The following is a 26,172-nucleotide window of genomic DNA, read 5'->3' as shown; positions in this document are numbered from 1 at the left end:
AAAATTAAAAACAACTATGGTTGGCATCACAACAGACACCACATCTTTAGAGGCTCAGTTCATTGATGCACCTCTATCACATTAACATTCTCCTGTATCCTTTTCACTGTATAGATCATCATACAACCATCTTCATGTTTAAATGCCACAACCATCTTCATGTTTAAATGCCTCAACCTCGTGGTTTTAAAGACATCTACTATACCTCCCAAAATCTCCCTTTGCTTTTTGAAAGATTGTTCAATATGCAACAAATCCGCCTATATATGATCATTTTGATGCTCACCTGCCTCCACTACACTACACTATACCGCTACTACCAAAACATGTATTGTTCCGAAAGACTACATTTTTTACTCATTCCAGGTTTCGGTCTCCAGAACAGAATTTGTCCCTTTCCTTTGCACACCACAGAACCGAAGCAAGGGGAGGCGCTAGGTCTCCTCAGCAAGTCTGTTTCAACTATTCCTATCCCCAATGCTTATTTCTAACCTTTCTAATTTGGAAACCTACTCCATTACTGACCATTTAATCCCACATCTACCACCTCCCTACATCACTGATTCCTTGTTCGATGAACTTGGCACAGTCTTAATCTAATACCTAATATCCCTATTATTCAAGCTGATGTAAACCTTGATCGCAACAATCTTATGTACTGGGTCCTCTTTACTGAATTCTTCTAGCACTCATTCGTAAACTCATTCTGAAACCACTTGATCTTTAATCTCATATCCAAAAAACACTTACGCAAGCACCGCCAAGCATTAATCCCTTATAGGACAATGCTATGGTACGAATGGCAGTCAAAACTCACATAATCCAAAACCTTATTAACCACCATCCTATTACCAAAAACAAACATTCCCCCAACTCTTACACGTATTAATTGACCAACTGCACAACAACCTCAAACTTCACTCAACTTTTAAAGCATCCAAAGTACAAGCTTTTAGGCCAATGTACTTCTCAGCAAGCTTGCTTCTCTCCATCTACTCAGATTAAAACAAACATGCAGGCACCCTGCCACAAGATAGTGATAATCAAAAGTCACTAAACTTACACTATCTGCTGCCTTCTTGCTGCTCATTCAACTCAGCCCCCCATCTCAGCCTCAGACTCCACAGAATATTTAGCCGGCATATTCGCGCACAACAGCACCTAACTGGACTCCCTGTTAGCAGTCCCACAACCACAGCAATATTACTCACCATCTACTCCCATCATTTCCAGATAAACTGGCAACTACCAAACCTACAGCCCTTTAAACACGCACCCTATTAAGTCAGATACTACTCTGTAACTGGTTCTGGTTAAGTTACTGATAGTTCAAATCAGTGGTTATCCTACCCTCATTCAAGGCACCCACTGCTGATCCCATCAACCCTGCAAATCTTCGTCCTTGTTTCACAACTTCCATCCTCTAAAATCTTGTAACACCTGGTTTTTAATTGCTTCACAACATGTCTTTCTTGCCATAAACAAATCAACCTTTTCCAATCTGGCTTTAGGCTTTACACCTCTACAATCTACTGAAACTGCACTTTGACATGCGGTAAAACAAGTCTGTTCACCGCACAAAACATTGCCAAAGGAGTCTCTTTCGTGAAACCAATAAGTTTGCCACTATTTTCTCCTAGATGCTGTTGCACTTGAGTGTGCACACACGGAGATCATCTTTGAATGCTTGATCTTTTACGGTTAGAGAAATCATTCTAAGATGGCGGTCATGTATGTTCATGCAGGCGCGACCACAATCTTTGAAAGATTTTTCCTAATGGTTTAAGAAAAGTTATTCAAAAGATGTTTGCTCCATACGTGCACGCAATGTTGACAATCATATCTTTTTTTATCAACAATTCCAGTACAGCATACATCATCAATGCAGTATAGTCACATTACCAAGAACCCCAGGAACAGTGGCATACATTACGACCCCATCTCCCGCTCCAACTAAGTTGGTGAGTCTCTCTGTTTAGGGCAAGGTGCACTCTGTACGTGTTTAGTGACAGGGGAGGGGCAAGCCTGTGCTTTAATGGGCGCATATCCAGAGGGGTCTGCCCTCTGTGACCTCTGGCTGCAAGCCTCAGGGGCCGCACCTTTCAGTGTCATTGGCTTGTGTATGTGTGGGGAAATAGGGGGGGGGAAGATGGGCCAGAATTGTGAGGAAATTTGTATCTATGGTGGCAGCTCCAATATGATCTGGCATGTTAAGTGTGTATGTGATGCCACACATTTGGATCAGAGCAATCAGACTAGTAGCAGGGTTCAACTGCAGGGGCCTTAGGGGAAAGAAAGTAATTAAAAAAGTGGAGGAGGGGAGGCAGAGTGGGGTGGGAAATATGATGCAAAGAGTGTGGCCTAAAACAGACCAGCCTAAAACAGTGCACATCTACTGGGTACGCGTCAAAAATAAATAAAAAAAAAACTCAACAGGGGTGCAGAGCACTAATGGCACAGCGACAGGCAGCCCAAAAGCGTGTGCGTACTGTGAATTTGTGAAATGTGAAGCTCAGTAGCAGCGTGCAGCTGCCAGCCCCCTGAAAAAGTAAAGGATGCAACATGTTTTAAATATGTGGTGGGATGGGGGTTTAAGAAACAATGGCATGAAGAGCTGAGGGGCGGTGGGGGTAAAGCCACATAGCCTAGAGGAGCCTGCACCACAATTAATAAAATAAAGCAATGGCTGGCGGAAGGATGATGGTAAAAGGAGAGGGTAGGGTAAGTAGCTGCTGGGCAGCACTAAAATAAAAAAATAAAAATAGAAATAAATTGATCGGGGGAGAAAGCGAGGAAAGCACTACACTCCCATGCTGTGCTGCAAGTGAAATAAACAAGCATCAACAAAACCAACATGGCGGGCTTGTCAGTGAACGTGCTTTTTGATTGCACGTTTGAGTTGATGAGTAGATGAATGTAAATATGATTAAATAGTTGGATGACTGATAGATGAGAGAAGATAGAGTGCTTAGATGGATGCTTTATGGCTGAATGAGTGGCATATATATGAATGGATGAAGGGTAAAGAGAATGGTGGCGTGGGTGAGTTAGTGAGAACAGTAATGTGTACAACGACCTTGTTAGTGTGTAATCTGTATTACTCCAAGTCCTGGTCTCCCTCATCAGTCCTTAGCTTTTGTCCCCATTCACAGCCTCGACTTCTTAGCCAAGCTGAACAAACCCGCCCCCCTCTCCAATTTGAATCCTCCTTAGACCAGAAGCCCAGCCTGCTTCATTAAAACCAATTGAAACACACGCTCTCTGGGAGCCTATTCACAGAAAAAACAAAGGGAAGGTAGGGTGGAAAACAGAAAGGTTACTTACCAGTAGGAGAAGTTTTGCAGCTTGAAGAATTTTCTGGATTCACATGTGCATTATTAGGCCATCTAGTGATTGGGTCCAGAATTGTGCTTTTCTCCCCTTGTTTTGGTCACTGTTGATCACCATTTAGTGCCAGGTACGTCCCCTGTGTGACGTCAGGACAGTATCCTGGATGTCGAAGTGCGTGGAATCCATCATCAGATTCTTTCTTCTGTCCCTATTTCTATTCTGTAGTCCTTGAGATGGCCATTAAATAACTGATGTAATGCATTGGATCACGTGGGTCATAACCTCATCAAAATATTGTTGAATTCCACCCCAAGACCCGCATACCAGATCGAATGTGGGGCTTCGAACCTGACGCCATTGACTGATAATTTAAGACTACACTGGAAGGGGGTCGATCGTGGAAAAGTGTTTAGGGAATTAATTAAGGGCAACATGCATCTTATTGATACTTGCCTGTCACTGCAATCCCCACATACAGAGATAATTCAGGATTTTACCAATTTGTGCCAGGCCATAAAAACACTTCTATCGAAACCCGTACCTCAAGCAGAAAAAAGCCCAAGGTGGTTTGACCGTGAATGTACACTGGCCAATAGGAACCTACGTAGGGCCCTATCAGCCAACCCGAGGTGTACAACGGATGTTCAACTGGCCAGAAAGGAATATAATGTAGTGATTGTAAATAGAAAGAAGGCTCTCCTGACTGAATGTTGGGAAATTCTTTGAGGCGGCCAGTTCGAAAAAAGGTAATATTTTTTGGTCAGGAGTTAAGGGATCTTCGATCAATTGGCCAGTTATCAACCCTGATTAGTTGTAATATTTCCCGCGATGCCTGGGTAAACAATTTCTCGGAAATTTATGCCACCCCATTCTCGGGGGCAGAAACCTATGTGCCTGGCATTTTGGCCCCCATAGAGATAACTATTTTAGAAGTAGAAGAGGCCATCCAGCAGAGTTTAGGGAACAAAGCCCCGGGGCCAGACGGGCTTCCGATTGACCTAATCAAATGGAATCCTGATTTCCGGGCCCCATTGCTTTTGAATGTTTTTAATAGCCTGACTCTTGCCAGCTTACCTGCTACATGGGCCAAGAGTATTATAGTACCCATCTTTAGGAAAGGAGAAAGGTCCCAGCCGTGTAATTACAGACCTATATCCCTAATAGACAATACTCTAAAAATATTGGGGAGAGTTCTGTAGAACAAAATTTTAACCTGGACAGAGGAAAACTATATTTTAGAACCATGCCAGTTAGGCTTCTGGAGCAAGGTGGGAACAGTCGAACATTGCCTTCACCTTAATTTGGTTATTGGGAAATACACCATTGCACGGAGGTCACCGATCTATATGGCATTTATGGAATTGTCCACAGTTTTTGACCTTGTTAACAGGGCAAAGCTGTGGACAATCCTTCTGGCAGGTGGCCTGGACGAGACGTTGGTACACTTCCTTGCGTATCTCCATAAAGATCTCCAGGCACAGGTGAGGATCGGTATGGGAGGGGAGGTTTTGAGGGCAATTGATGTAGGAAGGGGGGTCAGACAGGGTTGTGTTCTGGCCCCCCTTCTCTTCATTATTTATGTTAATGGGCTGAATAGCTCTCTGAAAATAGTCACCCAAGATGTCCCCAAAATTAATGGGAAATCTATCCCTGTGCTTTTATACGCAGATGATGCGGTCCTTATAGGACGCACTCCAAATTCTCTGCGTATTTTGGTCCAAATTGTTAATAAGTATATGAACTGCTTAGACTTGCGTGTCAATTTTAAGAAATCCTTTTTAATGTGCAGGGGACCAGGGAAGTGAGAGATAGGCACTATCACAGTAGATAGTCAAAAATTGACATGCACACGTTCATTTGTTTACTTGGGGTTGGTCTTTGCTGCGAACGGCTCCTGGAGTGAGCACTTAGCTCACTCCAGGAGCAAGTTCTCAAAGGCCACCAATTCGATCCTGAGCCTTCCCCGTCTTAAGACCACTGGAGCTATTTTAGCAATTCAGAACATTTATAAACTACAGTGCATACCGGTGGCCAAATATGGTGCTGAGATTTGGGGCATAGTAAATAGTTCATGTATCCAACAGGAAGAAAACAGATTTTGTAGGATACTGTTGGGTATCCCAATCTCGACACCACAATATATATGCCACAAGGAACTCAATATTGATTTTATATCTGATTTTATTCGTGCCCGACCAGCTCTTTTCTGGCTCTCACTGTGGAAGAATCAGGCTACTTCCCTGACCCGACAGATTATTAGTGATTGTCTAAAGTGTGATAAAGGGATGGAAATCCCATGGCTAAGAGGAGTGCAACAAAGTCTGTGCAGCATTAATAGAGAACATATTTTCCTAGATCCCAGCACAGCTGAAGTAGTGCCCAAAAAGGAACTGCGAGACGCTCTCTACTCTTTATACAACAAAGAGAGAATTGATTTAGAATCTGGGAAAACATCTGCGCGCAATTATATGTCTATTGAACAGCATTGTTACCCCCTGCATATATATCTCACTTTACCAATGAGTTGTTGGGAGAGGAGCCTATTATGCCGTTTAAGAGCTGGAACTGTCAGATTTGCACTTTGTTTTCCTCTTGGTTACCACCCCAACCTCAACCAAACATCATGTCCTTGTGATGGGAGTGGTCAATCAATTATACATTTTCTATTTTTCTGTAAGTATTATATTAAATACTCCAAGTGGCTTTTAAATCCCCATTTTAAAAAGAGACGGCATATTAGTCTGGACGAGGCCTACCTGTGTATAGTAACCCTGGAAGATGTAGATTTGATTTTTCGCACATGCACTTTTCTTAGAATAGCTATTAGAACACGTAAGTCTATGTTGGATCCTTGAGCCTCTTGACATAATTGAAAAATGTTTTAATGGTTTTATGTAACATTTCACTCGCAGCAAAACTATTCTCAATAGGTAGCTTTTTAAAAATATTAATGATCATGCAATATTAGTTCTATAAATGTATATTGTTATGTCTTTAACTTACAGAGTATTGCTAGTATTTGTTATGAATTTGTGCTTTTATGGGTACAAAGGTACCCGAATAAAGTTTATGAACTGAACTGAAATGATGTAATCATTTGCTTTCCCACCTGTTTGTTTTCCTTGTAGGAGAAGCTGGGTGGGTTGCGTGTGAATCCAGAAAATTCTTCAAGCTGTGAAATTACTCCTACTGGTAAGTAACCATTTCGTTTTGCAGCGTGGATCCTTTTCAGGATACACAAGCTGTGCATTAGATTAGGTAGCAGTTTCTCCCGACCTTGCAAACAGGTGTTGAAGCACCTTCTGTCCAATTTGAGCTTTCTTATTCATTTGTATGTCCACACAGTAATATTTTGTAAAAGTGTGTGGTGATGCCCATGTTGCTGCTGCACAAATAATAGTGTCAATGGATACATTGGCCATGGACGCTAGAGAGGTTTTCTTCTTTCTAGTGGAGTGAGCTATTGGTCGCATTGTTAGTTCTTTTTTGGCATAGGCATACCATGATTGGATGGTTTGTACTATCCATCGTGCAATTGTAGCCTTTGTGACCAGTGATCGGGTGTTGGTATGTGCGTAGGTGACAAACAATGGTTTTGTTTTGCGTATCTGTTCTGTCTTTTGCAGATAAATACAGCAATGCCCTCTTTACATCCAGGGTATGGAGACTTCTTTCTCCTTTTGTTTTGGGGTTTTTGAAGAAAACTGGTAGGATTATATTTTCATTTAAGTGATATTTTGATACCACCATTGGTAAGAAAGGTGGGTCTGCTTTCAAGATTACTTTATCCTTGTGGATTTGCAAGTCAGGTTCTTGTATTGTTAAAGCCTGTAGCTCACTTACTCTCTATAGGGAAGTGATAGTGATGAGAAAAGTTGTCTTTAGAGTAATGTGCTTGAGGTCTGCTGCATGCATGGGCTTTAAGGGTTTTGCCATTAGTTGAGCTAGTACTGTATTTAGGGCTCAATGTGGGAACTGGTGTTGCCCTAGGTGGGGCAATTCTTTATGACCCTTCTAGAAACCTTTTAATTACAGGTCTTGTGAAGAAACGTTTGCATGTTTTTCTCCTTGTGTATGCTACTATGGCAGCCAGATGCACCTTTATGCTTGAATAGTTGATGATGTCCAAAAGGTCTGTTAGGTGTGCGATGACTGTATGTTGAAGGAATTGATTTTATTCTTAGAAGTGCACCAGCTTGTATATACCTTCCATTTTGCTGCATAGCATTGTCTTGTTGACTGTTTCCTTGCCTCTTTTAGAATGTCCATTGTTCGTAGAGGCAGCTGGAGGAGGCCAAATTCCATGTACTCAGGTGCCAAGCTGCCAGATTCAGCTTTGCTGGTTCCGCGTGAAAGATTTGGCCTTGTTGCATTGTTAGCAGGTCCTTGTCTGCTTTGATTTTGATCATTTTCCTCTTGGATTGTTGCAGCAGGGTTGAGTACCATGTTTGCCTTGGTTATTGAGGGGCAATGAGGATCATGTTTGTTCCTGGTTGATTTGATTTTTCTAGTACTCTTTGCATCAGGGGTATTGGTGGAAAGGCGTAAGCAAGTGGTGTGGAAACCTCAAGGCAAAGACTTGGCATTTTTTGATTTGCACTTTTGCAAACAGCTCTGTCACTGGTGTTCCCCAGAGGTTGAAAAGGTGTTGTACTGTTTTCTGCTTCAACTCCCATTCGTGGGAGCAGCAGTTCTGTCTGCTCAGCTGGTCCGCTGTACTGTTGTCTACTCCTGGTAGATGTACTGTTTGTAGGTTGATTCTTTGAGCTACTGCCCATTTCCTGATTACGTGAGCAAGTTTGCTCAGGAGAAAGGACTCTGTACCTCCTTGCTTGTTTGGATAGAACACTGTCATTGTATTGTCTGTTTGGATTAGGATATTATTCCCCTGGATGTGCTTCTGGAATGCTTTCAGTGCAAGAAAGACGGTTTTCATCTCCAGGAAATAGATGTGGTTTATGGAATCCTGTTCGTTCCATTGACCACATACTTTGAGCTGGTTGAGTTGTGCTCTCGGACCGTTGAGGGATGTGTCTGTTGGGGATGTCACAGATGGAGTTAGGTTCCTGAAAGGTCTCCCCTGTGCTATTTTGTTGGATGTCCACCATTGTATCTCTACTTGCACCTTTTGCGTAACAACCACTAGATCCTCCCAACTCACTGTGGCTTGAAGCCAGCTGTTGGTAAGCCATTCCTGGAATGGGCGCATGTGCATGCGGGCGTGAGGTATAAGTGGGATGCATGATGCCATCTTGCCCATCAGTTTCATGACCTTCCTCACTGTTCGAGATGGTCTCCTCAGGTAGAGGGTCGCTTCTTGATGGATAGCCTGTATCCTTTTTTTGTGTGGGGTATGCTCTAGCACTTCTTTAGTTTATTCTTGCTCCTAGAAAGGTTTTATTTCCCCTTTCTGGATTTGTTGAAGATTTGTTGTTGTTTATTGAGAAACCCAGTCCCTGTAAGGTTTGGAGGGCTGTTTGAATATGATTGCGGCATGTTTACTTTGAGTGTGTCCTTATGAGCCAGTCGTCTAGGTAGGGATAGACGTGGATTCCCTCCGTTCTTAGGTGTGCCGCCACTGCGGCTAGGCACTTTGTGAAGACATGTGGAGCTGATTTTATCCCGAAGGGAAGTACTTTGTTTGATAATGTATTCCGTCGTGCAGGAACTACAGGTACTTTGTGTCATTTGTTCATAGGGATATGAAAGTAGGCGTCCTTCAGGTCTATTGTTGCCATGTAGTCTCCCCTTTGAATTTGTGGGACCATTTCTTGAAGAGTACACATTTTGAAGCATTGTGTTAGTATGAACCGGTTTATGAACCTTAGGTCTAGGATTGACCTTAGAGTTAGGTCCTGTTTCGGTACTAGGAAGTACGGTGAGTAGTTTCTTTTGAAACATTACTATTGTGCTACTACTTCTATTGCTTGTTTTTGGAATAGTTCCTTGTTCTCTGAATTTAGCTGTGTTAGTTCTGAAATTTTCTTGGTTTTGGTAGCTTTGCAGGTGGTGTTTTTGTTAGCTCTTTGCAATACCTGTACTTATCTGTTGTGATAATTTCCCACTGTTTGCGATAAAAGGATATTCTCCCCCCCACTGGTGTTTTGTGTGGGTTCCTTTTTGTGAGTGAGTCAGTTAGAGCCATTTCCTCTTCCGCTGGGAGTTTGGCCTCTGCCTCTCCCGAAAGGGCTGCTTCTGATGTTGCCAGCCTTGGTAGCTGCCCTGTTGACTTGATTGTTGACCTTGCGGATGCTGTGACATTTGACGTCCCTGACCAAATGCACCTCTTCCTGTGGTCTCCCTGTTGTTGAAACCACCTCTTTTAAAGGAACATCTCTGCTGTAGGGCTCCCATTGCCCTAGCAGTCTTGTTGTTTTTTTTAATCTGCTGGAGGGATTCATCTACTTCTTTCCCAAAGAGTGTATCCCAAGTGAATAGTCCATTGATAGAGGTTTGAACCTCCTGTTTTAATCCTGATATTCTGATCCAGGCATGTCTGAGGATGGTGCCTGTGCACATTTGCCTACTGGCAGTGTCTGCAGCATCAAGGGATAACTCAAGGCATGTATTGGCCACGTTTTACCTTCCTGGACAATAGACCTTTCTCTTTTCTTGTTCTCTAAAGGCAGTTTATCGAGCATCTCCCCCATTTCGTCCCATTGTTGGTGGCATGCCTATTTAGTAGGGCGTTGGAATTTGTGATGCGCCATTGTGTAGTTGCTTCGTTTTCCATTCTTCTCTCCACCATGTCCATTCTCTTACTCTACTTTTCTGGTGGAGGGCCGGTATTGGAGACTGCATTAGCTCTTCTTCTGGCTGGGGTGACGACAATTTAATCTGGCACGGTGTTTCCTTGAATATACTTAAGGTCATTTGAGAAGGCCTTATTTCTTCTCTACCCTGGGTGTTACACCCTTGCTTGAAGCTGGTTCCTTGAAGGCTTCTTTGCCTTGAGCCAGTAGGCTAGGAAGCATTAGGATTTATTGAGTTCCCTTTATGGCAGGGTCTAGAGTTTCCAGGAGAAACATGTGTCTCCTTTTTCTTCCTCTAGGGTGACTCCGAAATAGTCTGCTGCCCTTTTGACTAAGCCATTGTAGAAAGTCATGTCGTCTGGGGTTGATGCTTTCGAAGGATAACTACATACCTCCTCCTCAGGACTCTCGGTGTCGAGGTCGTTCCATGAATCCTCAAAATTTTCAGAATTTCCTCTTCTTCTGGTAGCTGCCTGTATTCCTCTGGCTCTTCGTTGCTAGGTTCTGGAGTTGGGGGTGAGTCGAAGATACCTTCTTCTCCCTCGGTGTCTTCTGTCTCTTTGGTTCGACGTTTTCTGGTTCGGCAACCATGGTTTTAGGGATTCGAAAATCCTTTAGAGAGGCATAAAACGCCTTCTTTCGGAGGAGCGGTGCCATTTAGTCTTCAAGTCTTTTCCTATTCTTGTTGACCTGAAGAGCTCTCTCGGCGCAAGGCCGGAGATTTTCTCTTCTTACTAGTGCCCACGTTCGGTTTCGAAGGCGTAGTGCTTTTCTTCGCTGTTTTCTGTTCGACCCTTTGCTTTGGCGATTTTTCCTCCTCGGTAACCTTTGGTTGGGTTCCGTGGGGTTCTTTTAATCACAGCTGACCCTCAATCGCCTTTTTGCTCGGCATCGGGGCTGCCTTAGGTTGTGCCTTCTGTTCCTCGCCCTTCGGTTCCGACCGATGTATATGGTATCTTACCTTATCAGTTTTCTACATTCGGAGTCCCCTTCTAGAATTTCAACGTCCGATTCCTCGTGGGTCGATTCTGCTGGTACTCCACGTTCTTCCTCGTCGCTGGCGAAACCCAGGTCTTTGAGGGATGTTTTCTTCGTGGTCTGAGACATCGTGGCGTAGTGGGCCTCTCTTTGGTTTCGGCAGCTTCTGAGTGTTTGACAGGAACAGGCTTCACAGTCCTTGTCCTGATTATCTTTGGGCAGGGCACAGGTTGTAGACATCATGTGGATCGCGTTGTGCGTACTTGTGGTGGCACGTGGGATTGGGACAAAAACTGAAGGGGGTATTTTCCATGTACCCTACCTTGCCATTTGTGGACTGACTAGGTCCTCTGTGGTGTCGTCGCCAGAGCTCTACTCTTGTCCCCGGTTACAGCTTTGATGTAAGATGAGATTTGCGGTAGCCTTTTTTCAGGTTTCTTGAAGTTTTTTGGGAAGTTTTTTTTAAATCTTCAGAGCTTCCCAACTTGCTTTCAGACCCAACGGCGGAAAAAATATATATAAAGACTACTACCACGCACGTCGACCTCCAGTATACCGTCTGACGTCACACATAAGGTGGTCGACAGCGACCAAAACAAGAAAAAAACGAATTATTCCGGACCCAACCACAAGATGGCAGAATAATGCAAAGCATGTGAATCCAGAAAAGGATTCACGCTGCAAAACTTTGATTATGACCAGGAAGCCCAGCAATCTGAGTAATGAAGATTACATGCATGCAAGCAGGACATTACCCCAACACCCCTTTTCTGCATCTCAGTCCCCATCTTATAAGCCGATATCCAAGGAATTCGCGATTAATATACAAAATATATCCGGCCAAAAATAACAATCATTACACTGAGTACCTTTCGGCCCATAAGGTCCATCTTCTTACTCTCCTTGTCTGGAGGAGGGCATGTGCTTGGTACATTTGTTCTTTTCCTAGTAGAGGAAGTTAGAATAGAATCTGCTGAGACTGTTCCATTAATGTAGCTTGGGTCTTTAGAGGAGTGTTTATATTTCTTATCCACTCGAGGAGTAACTGCTCTACATCTGGCTGGCTCTTTAAAAGCATCCTTTCCTTGATCTAACACACTTGGCAACACAGTGAGAAATTGGTTCCTAGATTGCGTAGGGTGGATAGTTTCTAATAAAAAACATGATTGGGGTTTCTCCTCAAGTTGAATTCCATATCCATCTGCTTCCTTCTCGATCACCGGATTACACACCCCAATGTCTTCTGGTGGTGACAGCCTCGAGGATGTGTCGACAGCTTCTTCTGGAGAATCTGTTTCGAGATCCTGCCTCTGTGCTTCTTGGTATCCTTAAGCCTCAGAACCTATGTACATCTGTTCCTCCTCCTCTCCATAGAAAATTTCCTCTTCCTACTCCTCTTGAGGCTCTATTGTCTTCAACGCTTTTCTCCCCTTGCTCTGTTAACGAGCTCTTAGTAGGGAATCTATAGTGTTCTAGACTTTCAAAGTCCTTTTGTAAAATAACAGCCATTTCAGCCGTGAGCCTTTTCCTCTTTCTCTATCTCCGACTCTTGTGGTTCAGCATCGAGAATTTCAGATTTACTCAGAGTCTTTCAAATATAGTACAGTTGGCTAACCCGGTCTCAGATTTGGACTGCTCCTGCTTTGATGCTGATGCATATTTTCCTCGACAGCCCTTCGACGTCTTGGATTTTTGGGTGGGTTTTAGCGCTGCAGTGCCCTTTTCGAAGGATCGGAGGGTACTCTCCTCTCTGGGCGCGGCTGCGGTCGAGTACTTAGACACCAAGGCTCCATTCAAACTTGCAGTCTGGTTTTCTGGACTCTTATGTTTTTCTAGGGTGATGGTTCTCTTACCTCTTGAGAAGTCTTCTTGCTCCCTTATACTTGGATGACCACGATCTGGATGTTGGTCTCTTCCTCACCTTCTGGGCATTCGGAGATGTTCTCTTTGTCACTTGAGAGGCCTAAGACTCGTAGAGACAGTGCTGGATGTTGGCCCTGCATGTTGTAGTGGGCCCTTCTCTGCCTCTCTCTTTCACCCTCAGAGTCTTCAGGGTGAACACCACGCATGCGTTGCAGTCCTCACTTCGGTGGTCTATCAGCAGGTAGAGGTTGCCAATTGTATGTTGGTCCTTCTGAGAAAACCTTTGATGGCAATTTTTAGAGAATTGGAACAGTGTTTTCTCCATCACCACGCACAGGGAGCCCCATGCACGTGCATTGTCTGGATACGTTGAAGAGGACCCTAGAAATCTTCTCCAGTAACTTCTGATGTCGACGGATTCCAGATATGTTTAACAATAGTTTTAGAATTTTATTTCCTTCCAATTGTTGGAGTTCTTCAGCATGGGTCCAGACCCAACAGCAGGAAAAACGAAATCTGAAAATGGCGAGCAAAGGGAACACCAAATGGACGTCTGTCATGGCCAACCCCAAAGCAAAAACAAATAATGTAGAAGGACAACGTTTTTTAGGAGAAATCCAGGCCCAGTCACTAGATGGTGGATTAACACAGAGCATGTAAACCCAGAAGATTCACGCTTTAAAACCTTCATTCGCTTATAACCTGCACTGCCTCTATACATAGTTAATGTGCAAGGTGAGTGCTACAATAGCCCTCATACATATTGACAGAGCATTGCACTTAACTTGTGCCAACATCATGTTGCAACTGTTACATGTAAAGCTGTGTAACATATCCAGTAGATAGCTGTAGAGGGAGGAGGGAAAAATTCTGGCAGGTGAATGCCGCGACCACCCCACAGTTGAGGCACCACTGAGAGGATGCGGTCAGATTTTTGATTCCTCACTCAGTCCCTTTTCATACACATGACCAGATATTCTGAAATGCCCTGACTTTTGAAATCTTTGGTTTTTTTTTTTACGCATGGAGACACCCAAGGATATTTCTACACAGTTAATAGGTCAAGGAAATACTTCAAGGATCTGGGTTCAAAATACCCAGCCTCGGCACTTCACTGGTATCTCTGAGATTCTAGGCATATCACAACTTCCTTTTGTCCCAAAAAATTTAAATGTAAATAAGTGAAAAACAATCCAATTGTGCGATTCAAAATTTAAATCCCCACTTGCTGTCTTAAACACTGTTACTTGCACAATTCACATGGTCGGCACCCAGTTAGGTTCACACTACATATAAGTACACACTATTTGTACAGATATTCTCAGGGGTGAACATCTACCCCTCCCATTTTCAAATAACCCTTCAGATTGACAGATTCCATTGTACTACGATTTCTTTCTTTTTTGCTGTGGCTCTGGATATTTTTGATATTTATGGGAATTTGTAAAGCGCGAACATTCGCTCCCATGGGAGCATCTTGGCGCTGAGCTTGCGAGCAGTAAGTAGATGACAAATGGAGTAGGTGAAACGATGGAACTAAATGGCTGCCAGTACGGAGGTATCTGATTTTTGGTACACCCAAGTCTTAAGGAGTTTTCTGAAAAGGCCCTCCTTTTCAATTTGTCTGAGGTTGGCTGGTAGGTTGTTCCATGCCTTGGCTGCCAAGACAGTGAAAGTTTTCCCACCTTTGGTTTTGTATTTAAATCTGGGAATCATGATGAGATTTGTCCCAGAGGATCTCAGACATCGCGGAGGATTATAACGCATAAAGCGATTTGCAAGATAGTGGGGACCTGTGTTTTGCGTAGATTTGAAAACGGTGAGAAGCAATTTAAAAAGAATTCTTTTATGCAGTGGTAGCCAATGCAGAGCTCCTAATGCTGCTGAAGCTGATGACCTTCTGGGGAGTTGTAGGACCAGTCTCGCAGCTGCATGTTGTATACTCTGCAGCTTCTTAAGGGTGGACTTTTTCACTCCAGCCATTAATCCATTGCAGTAATCAAGTCGGGAAAGTATTAAAGCTACCGCGACTGATTTTCTAGCTGCAATGGGGAGGAAATCAAAGAATTTTTTCAGTGATTTAATGAGACCAAAACAGCGTCCAGCCGTAATCCTGATGTGGTCATCGAAAGAAAGGAGTGAATCGAATTGCACTCCTAAATTCCGTGCTGATGATACTGCACTGGGGGGGGGGCCTCTGATCCCAAGGGCCACCAGTCTTTCGGACAGAAAGATAGATCTTTACCCAGCGGTATAATTTCTGTCTTAGCACTGTTGCATTTTAAATGGTTTTTATTCAACCATTGGAAAACATCCGAGAGGCAGTTTTTAAAACGAAGATCTGCATCCGGCCACTTTTTGTCGATGGTAACGACAAGTTGTGTGTCGTCGGCATAAGACGTGACAAGGATCCCATGAGATTCTATCACAGCGAGAAGGGGGGCCATATAGATGTTGAAAAAAAGAGGGCTTAATATGGACCCCTGAGGCACTCCTGATGTAATGGATTTTTCGCTGGATAGATAGGGACCCAAGGACACAGTCTGGGACCTATTGGATAGAAAAGAAGTAACCCATGCCAAGGCTGTGTCTGTCACGCCGATCTCTCGCATTCTATTAATCAGGATGGCATGCGAGATGGTGTCGAATGCTGCTGTCAAGTCAAGCAGGACGAGGACTGCCTGCTTTCCCTCATCCTGCAGGAACTTGACAGAATCAGCTAGTTCGATCAAGGCTGTTTCAGTAGAATGGCCGGAACGGAATCCCGACTGCTGAGGATGCAGGATATTATGGGCCTCTACAAATGTTTTGAGCTCATCATGTACTAGCCGTTCCATGATTTTACTAAGAACAGGAAGCAGGGAAATGGGGCGCATGTTGCTGGGATCCGTGGGCGATTTATTCTGCTTCTTCATCAGAGGCTTTACAATGGCCATCTTCCAATCATTCGGCACTAGCCCAGATTCAAAGGATGCATTGATAAGACTATTGATGTATGGGTTTACTGTCTCTATCAAGTGATGTAAAATGATAGGGGGACAAGGATCAGTGGGAGCTCCAGATTTACAAGCCAGAATTGCCTTGCTTGTTTGTTGGAGGGAAACCGGTTTAAAAGCGGAGAGCGGAGGGTGGTTATCAATTACCTCAAGGAGGTTGGTCGGAGGAGGGGGAAAATGCATCTGGATATTGACGATTTTTTCTTCAAAGAAGTCTGCGATTTGGTTGCACAGGCTCTCTGAAGGAGGAATTTCGGGCATGGAGGCTTTAGGATGAGTAAAAGATTTGACAATTTCAAAGACAGTTTTTTGGTTATGTTGAGCTTCATTTATAACCCTAGTGAAATAGTCCTTTTTAGCCGTTTTAATGTTGGCAAGATATAGTTTCCTCTGTTGGACGTACTGTGCTCTTGCAGCCTCGTCGTAGGTTTTTCGCCATTGCCTTTCTAATCTCCGACAGAGGAGATGACTATCAGATAAAGTTAGGGTGAACCAGGGAGCATTAGGTTTCCTCTTATAGCATTTTGCATGATGGCTTCCAGGTTTGGTATTGTCCGAAACAATTTGGTCTAGCCAAATGCGGAAATTGCAAGAATCAACTACAACATATCCCTTCATTACAGCTGGATTTCAAACATCTATTTGTAGAACTATTCAAGAAAGCGTCTAGTGATAAAACTCAAATGATAAAAAAAGTTTTGACATCTAAGTAAATCTTATCCGTATTAAAAAAATGTATTAAAAAATTAAAATCGGTGATTCAAAACAAAGTTCTATAGAAAAACTCTGTACTCAGCAGTATAATGTTTTATGGAACAAGACCACATAAGAATGGGGTCTATGTCTAGGATTACTTATGCATCAAAACTTTATATCAAATTGGCACTCGTCAGCTAGACTGTCCAAAGCAGTTTAAAGTTCAGTTTTAGAACCTGTATTTATTTGAAGTTAACTAAAAAAAAAGTGAAAATAAAAACTAATACATAATAAAATGGTGATAATCTTCTCCCGCAATACACTAAACATTTTTGATGCATACTTCCGGGTTATACATTTCAAAATATGCAAGTAAGAATTTGCACTTACTAGCAAGACGTTTGCTTATCGGCTCCTTTTTATTACTTTTTTTATTCCAATTGTTTTGTTGCGTTTCAACTTCGAATTTCCTTTCATCGTTTATTTTGTTGTGCTCATTGGATCTAGCTTCCTTTAAGCATTCAATCTTCACCAACGGCTCATTATCAATAAAAAATGTGTTCGTACTAATGTGAACCCTTAGTTCCTGAACGTTTTCCTCGACACAATTTAGAGAGGGCTTGGAGTAAAAACCAGAATGTGATGGCTTGTAAGCTACGTCTTCAGAAGTTGGAACAGTAAGTGATGGACCGGGCACGGCAACTTGCTCAAGCAAGTGAGGATCCTCAGATATTTTTACTGATTTAAGTGGTAAACCGGTACACTGCTTTTCAAGATCCTTTTGGCTTTGTAGGGGTTTTTCTGAGGTCTCAGAGAGTTTCACAAGATTGTGACCAAGCTTTGCATAGTCGCTGCCTAGTCTTTGACACAACTCATTAATAATAACATCACAATCTCCCAGAAGTTCTACATCAAAGTGCAGATGATTTAAAGGTTCTCTATTAATTAAGATCTGAGGCACTTCCTGTGGGATGGAACCTGAAGAGAAATAAAACAAAACAATGAGTAAAAATAAAGTATAAAACATTGCCATTAAAACGAAATAATCATTCACATTTGAGTATGACACCTGGAAGCACCAAGTGAAATAAGTGTATGTATGACCTTTGTTACTTTTGGAACACACCCTCCCACTTTAGTAACGGACGGCTATTGTTAACGTTAATATTGTATCTAGCACTAAATACTGTAATATTGGCTGCACAGACACACAGGAGATATGCTCTGCGCAGCGGGAGACTATGGGAGCAAACATACAACTTGTGCGCACAGCAATTGCGACATGTTAGCAGAGAGCAGCAGACCGCTAAGTAAGCTTTTAGTTTCACCAAGTGGCATCAGGTACGTTCAAGAAGAGGATGCATTTATTTGAGTGTGTGCTCAGAGCCAAACCATATTCTGTCAATTTGAGCATGAAGGCTGTGCATGCTAAATGCATTTAACCCAAGGACACCACTGGTCTTTTACTAGAATTTGAATGCAACAGGACTTGCAACAACCCACTGCACCATCCCAACTTGTCGCTGTATGAAGCTGGCTCTGTATATACTATACCAAAGTAAGGTATAGTGTGCACAGAGTCCAGTGAAACTCCAAAGGTAGGCAGAGGTAAAGTTAGATCTAACCTTGCTCTCTATTTGTGGTAGTGTGGTCGAGCAGGTAGGCAGTATCAGAGGACAGTGTTGAGCATTTGTTGTACACACACAGTCAGCAAATGAATTCACACACTCAAAGACTGAACTTCAGACCAATTGTTTTTGTATAAAAATATTCTTTTAGTCATTTTATTTCTAGAACCAAGCAAGCCTGGCACAGGTAAGTTGATAAAAACTTTGCAGTAAATATAGTTTGAAATGCAATTGTAAATGTACTTTGAAATGGTAACAGTTTAAATTACTGGTAATGTAATACAGTGAAATGCTGTACATATACGTTGTATCGACTTTGCAATGAAAATTACAGGTAAGTTACTTTTACGTTACTTTTGAGACTACTTTTTCTACTCAGGGTGATATGCCTAGATATCACACTGGGACATTTCCTAGAGAATAGGTAAGTAAAATCAGTTTTGCACAATTGTTATTTTTCAGGTTTCCATACAAATCAACTCCACACTTTGAAAAAATTTCAGAGAAAAATAGTCAATAGGTTCCTATGGAGAGAAATGAAGTTAACGGTTACCAGGTAAGTAATCAGTCTTTGGAGTTGAGCTTCTGAGGTTAGGACAATGGTTCCCCCAGTGTCAAGGATGCACTCTCGTTACACCCTCAGCGGCACTAGGGCAGCTGGGTGCAGAGAGCTGAGGCCCGAAGTTATCCAATGGGGGAATAGGCGGACTCCGGTTGGTGGCTGCTGGTGAGCAGGCCACAAGGTTGTGGGAGCCAAGCTCCTGGTGTTAGGCTCAGGGCAAAGGGAGATCAAGTTTAGCACACAAAGTGCTCTCGCAGCGGAGCAGAGGCGGCTGGGTGCAGGGTGCTGTTTTGGCGTTGGGTGCCCTGTTTTTAATTGGGATTTTCGGTTTTGTTTTTTAGCTGCAGGCTCGGTCCAGGAAGACCTCCGGGAGGAACCAACAGCTGGGCAGGTACGTTGGAGGGCTCTGGGATGTAGGTGCACCTCTGGTTCCTTTCTCCATGGCGCAGGCCCTCTGGATGCAAGGGTGTGTTGAGGTCAGATTTCAACTTACTGGGGGGCCACTCGCGGTTGGGGTGGGGGGTGCCTCTGTGCAGAGGCTGCAGATGACGTCGGGGAGTCCTGGAGGTGTCAACCCACGGTGGACTCTGACTCTGGAGCACATCGCTGGGACTGGTTGGCTACTTAAACTCGGGCTGTAGGTGTCAGCTGCAGTAGTGGTTCCAGGCATCAGGTTTCTTTTTTCTCAGCAGGCTCGGTGTCTTTGTTTGGGGTTTCTTTTTCTCAGAGCTGCTGTTCACAGGAGATTTATTTATTTTATTTATTTAAGAAGTTTTCTAAAGCGCTGGCCAGACCCAGGGGTATCGGAGCGCTTTACAGTAGGTACAAAACTGATAAACATAGGATACAGGATATAGTGGGCACATTAACAGAGGCGGGCAAGTAAAAGAGTGGCACATTGGTTTTTTTGGACATTTTTCCAGGCTCTTCTGAGAATTAGAGCTCGAGCAGAGGTCGTTGTTTAGTATTAGGCCCACTTTATCCAATACCTACGGCGCGGTTGAGGAACAGGGTTTTAAGTTGTCTTTTGAATTCTACAAAGGAGGTAATGGTTCTGATGTGAGGGGGAATGGAGTTCCAGATTTTGGGAGCGCCTCCGGTGAAAGCTCGATCTGCAGTTTTTTTCTTTCTAGTTTTAGGTGGGATGAGTAGAAGGGAGTTTGAGCTCCTCAGGTTCCTGGACTGGCCGGCCTTTATGAGTTTTTTTGCCAAGTACTCAGGTTTGCCAGAGTGAAAGGCTTTGTGGGTGAGGCAGGCTGTTCTGAAGCTAATCCGTATTTCCACTGGAAGCCACTTAAGTTCCTTGAGTGCAGGGGAGATATGATCGAATTTCTTGATACCGGTGATCATTCTGGCCGCCGCATGTAGCGTTGTTTTAATGGGAGCCAGATGTGATTTTGGGATTCCTGCGAGGACTGCGTTTCCATAATTCAGTCTTGACAGTACCAGAGATTGTGTGGCCTGTTTGAGATCGTTGGGCAGAATGTAGGGTTTTATTTTGTTCAGTAGTCTGAGGTTAAGGAACGCACTTTTGGCCGAGTTCTTAATGTGTCTCGTCATGTTCAGTTTTGGGTCTAGCGTGATGCCTAGTGATTTGACAGAATCCGCAAGGGTGAGATTCCCACTGAGTGCATCGATGGCCTTGATCCATTCGGTCTCTGTTGAAGGCAGTCAGTCCTCCCCGGGGTTCTGGAGGTCGCTGGCTGCAGGACAAGACGATTTTTGGCAAGAATCTCCGAAAACTGCAGACGGGCCGGTAGGGCTGGGGCCAAGTCAGTTCTCTGCAGTCTCCTCTGCTGGGTGTCTTCTTTCATCCTTTTTCTTCTTTGGTTGCAGAATCTCCTTTCTTGGTTTAGGGCTGCCCCCTAAATACTGTATTTACTGGCCTTTTAGGGGTCGTGAGGTCAGTAGTCAATGGGCTACTGACCTTAGGGTGTCTACACCCTGGGTGTGCTCACCCCATGTGGTGAAGGAGCACAATCCCTAATTCTGATTGGGGAGTGCTTGCCATCTGCAAGATGGCGAGCACTAAAGAGAGGGCTTCACCTCACCTCCCCCACCGAAGAGGTGGACATGGCAGAGATGGATACACCTTCTGGGCTGGCTAGTTTTCCCACCAAAAAGGAGGGGAGACAGAAGGGGGCCTGCTGCTGACAGCAGGAGAGGCTTGGGGTTGCATTACAAAGGCTGTTAGGCCTTTGAAGCTCCCCTGCCACAGATGGCTGTTCCTGGTCTGGGGGAGGTGTGAACACCTCCAACCAGGAAAGGCTTTGTTTCTGGGCTCAGGGAGCAAAGGCTTCCACCCTAGGGGTCCAGAAACATGTCTTATGGTGGCAGGTTGGTGTGTACCAGTCAGGGAACCCACAAGAGGCTGGTGGTTTTTCGGGGGGCATCTCCAAGATGCTCTCTGTGTGCATTTTTCTTTAAATCCCACACTGGCATCATTGTGGGTTCAATGTGCTGAGAAGTTTGATACCAAACCTCTCAGTTTCCAGTGTAGCAATTGTGGAGCTGTGGAGTTTGTAATGACAAGCTCCCGGCACCACATAATGGAAGCACTGCACTTACGATGTCTAAGAATGGACTTGTACACTGTAGGGTTACAGGGCTCATGCCCCTGTACCCTCACCACTGGTATAGGGCACCCAGCAAGAGAGGTGACTGATCTATGCCAGGGCAGTGGGCTGTAGGCATGGCACACACCCATGTTGACTCTTTGTTCTGCACCAAAACACGCATCCTGCAAAGGCAGTGTGTGTGTGTGTGTGTGTGTGTGTGTGTGTGTGTGTAAAGGTACAGGGCCTCCAAGGGTGGCACAATAAGTGCTGCAGCCCTTAGAGGTCTTCCCTGGTTACAGTGCCCTGGGTACCTGTGGTACCATTTACCAGGGTGTTAGACCTGGCATCATTGGTGTGAGTCTCCCTTCCATTTTTAGGTCTCGACTATTCTATAGCGCAGGGATAGATAGGTGAGAATTATAGTAAGCACTTCAAAAACTCTACCAAACTTGCAGATCACGCACAGTTCATGTGAGCTATGCGCGTGCACAAACCAGCCACGTCACACCACCATTTGTCTGTGTCTCGCATCAGACTTCAAAGGATCCACTCCCCGTCCCCCGTATCAGACTTCAAAGGAATGCACTCCCGCTCCTCTCCCCCGCCCCCCCGCCACAGCAATGGCAAGAGCTTGTTGTTGTTTGTTTACCCACATGGATCACCATGATTACTTGTGGCATACAAACTTCTCCCATTATAAGCTCTGCATGCAAGTGTTCGTGTTTCCTTTCCTTTATCCAGCGCAGCGCCTCTTCACGGCCGCCCGCTTCATCTTTCACACCAGACCACTTACATTTTTTATCGTATTTCCTGATTAGTGCCCACATAGGTACATGCGACAGTGCGCTAGTCCTTCCATCTTAAACTTGGGTTTCCTTGCATTACAACCGAAATAAACACAGAGACAACAGTGGAATTTCTATTTGCTAGAGCGGACTGTGCTCTGATGCTCCACGACGTGCTGTCACTCTGCACCACACATTAACTGTGGCCACTGCACGGTGTCGGCAACAAAAGGCAGAACCACTCCTCCTATAAACGTAGCACGTCTGTGCTGCTTCTTCAACCATGGCCTGGGCTTTAATCAACATGCAAGCATTCCCATAATGTACAAAGTCACCTTTATTTAGTTTCAGCTACAGCCCACTCCCCCCCCACCCCCCCAGTAACAGATTTGCTTTCGGCGTGAGGCGATGTTTGGGTTTTGTTTTAGTCTAGCTTCCCCGCATTTGTTAGCCCGCATTATTCTTCACGCCACACACTGCTGCACGCCTCACACTGCTGCACGCCTCACGCTGCTGCATGCCTCACACTGCTGCACTGCTGCACACTGCCGCCCGCCTCACACTGCCGCCCGCCTCACACTGCCGCCCGCCTCACACTGCCGCCCGCCTCACACTGCCGCCCGCCTCACACTGCCGCCCGCCTCACACTGCCGCCCGCCTCACACTGCCGCATTACTTACAATGCTGCACGCCTCACACTGCTGCACGCCTCACACTGCTGCACGCCTCACACTGCTGCACGCCTCACAATGCCGCACGCCACACACTGCCGCACGCCACACACTGCCGCACGCCACACACTGCCGCACGCCACACACTGCCGCACGCCACACACTGCCCCACGCCTCACACTGCCCCACACTGCAGCACGCCTCACACTGCAGCACGCCTCACACTGCAGCACGCCTCACACTGCAGCACGCCTCACACTGCAGCACGCCTCACACTGCAGCACGCCTCACACTGCAGCACGCCTCACACTGCTGCATTACTCATACTGCTGCATTACTCATACTGCCGCCCGCCACACACTGCTGCCCCCCACACACTGCTGCACGCCACACACTGCTGCACGCCACACACTGCTGCACGCCACACACTGCTGCACGCCACACACTGCTGCACGCCACACACTGCTGCACGCCACACACTGCTGCACGCCACACACTGCTGCACGCCACACACTGCTGCACGCCACACACTGCTGCACGCCACACACTGCTGCACGCCACACACTGCTGCACGCCACACACTGCTGCACGCCACACACTGCTGCACGCCACACACTGCTGCACGCCACACACTGCTGCACGCCACACACTGCTGCACGCCACACACTGCTGCACGCCACACACTGCTGCACGCCTCACACTGCTGCACGCCACACACTGCTGCACGCCTCACACTGCTGCACGCCTCACACTGCTGCACGCCTCACACTGCTGCACGCCTCACACTGCTGCACGCCTCACACTGCTGCACGCCTCACACTGCTGCACGCCTCACACTGCTGCACGCCTCACACTGCTGCACGCCTTACACTGCTGCACGCCTCACACTGCTGCACGCCTCACACTGCTGCACGCCTCACATTGCTGCATTACTCATACTGCTGCATGCTGCCGCCCGCCTCACATTGCTGCCCGCCTCTCACTGCTGTCCGCCTCACACTGCTGCAGGCCTCACACTGCTGCAGGCCGCACACTGCTGCAGGCCGCACACTGCTGCAGGCCGCACACTGCTGCATTACTCATACTGCTGCATTACTCATACTGCTGCATTACTCATACTGCTGCATTACTCATACTGCTGCATTACTCATACTGCTGCATTACTCATACTGCTGCATGCTGCACAATGCTGCACACTGCTGCCCACCTCACACTGCTGCATTACTCACAATGCTGCTTGCCACACAATGCTGCAGGACGCACACTGCTGCATTACTCATACTGCTGCATGCTGCAGACTGCTGCACACTGCTGCATGCTGCACACTGCTGCATGCAGCACACTGCTGCATGCAGCACACCGCTGCCCGCCTCACACTGCTGCCCGCCTCACACTGCTACACGCGCCACACTGCTGCACGCCACACTGCTGCACGCCACACTGCTGCACGCCACACTGCTGCACGCCACACTGCTGCACGCCTCACTGCTGCTGCACGCCTCACTGCTGCTGCATGCCGCACACTGCTGCACGCCGCAGACTGCTGCACGCCGCAGACTGCTGCCCGCCTCACACTGCTGCCCGCCTCACACTGCTGCCCGCCTCACACTGCTGCCCGCCTCACACTGCTGCCCGCCTCACACTGCTGCCCGCCTCACACTGCTGCCCGCCTCACACTGCTGCCCGCCACACGCTGCTGCCGGCCGCACGCTGCTGCCGGCCGCACGCTGCTGCAGGCCGCACGCTGCTGCAGGCCGCACGCTGCTGCATTACTCATACTGCTGCATTACTCATACTGCTGCATGCTGCACAATGCTGCACACTGCTGCCCGCCTCACACTGCTGCATTACTCACACTGCTGCATTACTCACAATGCTGCATTACTCACAATACTGCAGGACGCACATTGCTGCACGCCGCACACTGCTGCACGCCGCACACTGCTGCACGCCGCACACTGCTGCACGCGCCGCACACTGCTGCACACCGCACACCGCACACTGCTGCATTACTTACACTGCTGCACGCCTCACACTGCTGCACGCCTCACACTGCTTGAGTGGTTTGGTAAATAACAAATAATGCGGTAACCCAAGACCGGTTCTCGGGCCTCAGTTCAGCTCAGGGGGGGGGGGGGGGGGGGAATTGAACAATGCTTCCCAACAGGCCTCCCCCACGGTACTGCCACATGTGAGGGAGAGGAAATGCGGTACTCCTGAAATGCCCCCAATGCAGGCGCAACAGTCTGGCCGGCCCGCTATGCCCGAAGACAGCTCCCCGCAGCCGCTTCCCAGTGGGCAGTTTCCTAGGAGGCCTCCCGCCCAAGACAGTGATAGGCGCGGGAGGCTCTGCACACACACGGGCTTCATCTGGGAGCCGGACGGGGCTGGCAGCAGTTCGGTTCTTCTCCGGTCTTCGTTGCAACCTTTCCCGTCCCGGTCGAAGCTGGGGAGCCCTCGAGGCAGGCACCAATCCCAGCGCAGCCCTCCACTGACGCGAGGGGAATCCTTAGAGTCTACGGCCAATGACAGCTCGGCACAGGGGTGACGTCAGCGGGGCAGGCAACAGCCTCCCGAGTCTCCCGGGCCGCCGGCGGTGCTTTCGAAGGAGATATTGGTGCACTTTCACCCGGGCCCACAGCGGTGTAGTTGAGATCAACTTCAGATGCAGTCAGCGGGAAGTGCCAGGCACCCACGCACAGCGTTTCACAGCGCTTTCAGGTCCCTGCCCGGCGGCGGTAAAGCTGGTACATGCAGCGTTTTCCCCCACAGTACTTTCAGGGCACCGTGCAGTTGGGCGCCCAGGCTGGCAGCGGTGATGTTGGTTGCAACAGTGCTTTTCCTCACGGCGCTACACAGCGACTTGGGTGGTGGTGGTTCCCATACACCTCAGGAGCCCTTTACAAGACTGAGGTTGCAGTTCCAGACAGGCAATTCCATTGCTAGCCTATGTAGAGTGAAGCCTTACTGCAGTGGCAGGGGCTTGTGGCAGATATGTCAGCGTCACAAGGTTTTAGGGAAGAGCACCTGCACCTCAGCACTGTTTAGCAGTGGTGAGGTGACCAGAGTCCTAAATCCAACAAAATGTAAGGTAAAAATGGGAGGCAAAAGGGCAAAAATGTAAATGCAAATGTAAATGTACAGGAATTTATATAGCGCAAATCACCAAGCGGTTTCTAAGCGCTTGTTTAGGGAACCCGTCCTGGTATTCCCCTGTGAGATAACCCCGGCAGGGTATCCGCAAGGTGAAAGCCAGGCATCCCGCCGCGAGGGGCCGTTGTGGAGATTAAGCAAGCTATTGCCCAGAGTCGCAGAGTGTGAACCCGTGAATCGAGTAGGCACCGGAGCGAGAA

General features: G+C 46.5%; 1 protein-coding gene across 1 annotated transcript in view; it reads right to left on the bottom strand.

The window, feature by feature from the left end:
* SIRT1 (sirtuin 1) overlaps positions 1-26,172 on the bottom strand; it is a 500,675-nt gene that overhangs the window by 7,438 nt on the left and 467,065 nt on the right. Inside the window, exon 8 of the mRNA XM_078643204.1 lies at positions 17,006-17,593. Within this exon, the coding sequence (XP_078499330.1) occupies positions 17,006-17,593 (588 nt within the window). The remainder of the gene's footprint in view (positions 1-17,005; positions 17,594-26,172) is intronic.

Source organism: Lissotriton helveticus, chromosome 5_1 (assembly GCF_964261635.1).
Source record: "Lissotriton helveticus chromosome 5_1, aLisHel1.1, whole genome shotgun sequence".
In the NCBI taxonomy this organism is placed as follows: Eukaryota; Metazoa; Chordata; class Amphibia; order Caudata; family Salamandridae; genus Lissotriton; species Lissotriton helveticus.
This window is presented reverse-complemented; position numbering and strand designations above follow the sequence as displayed.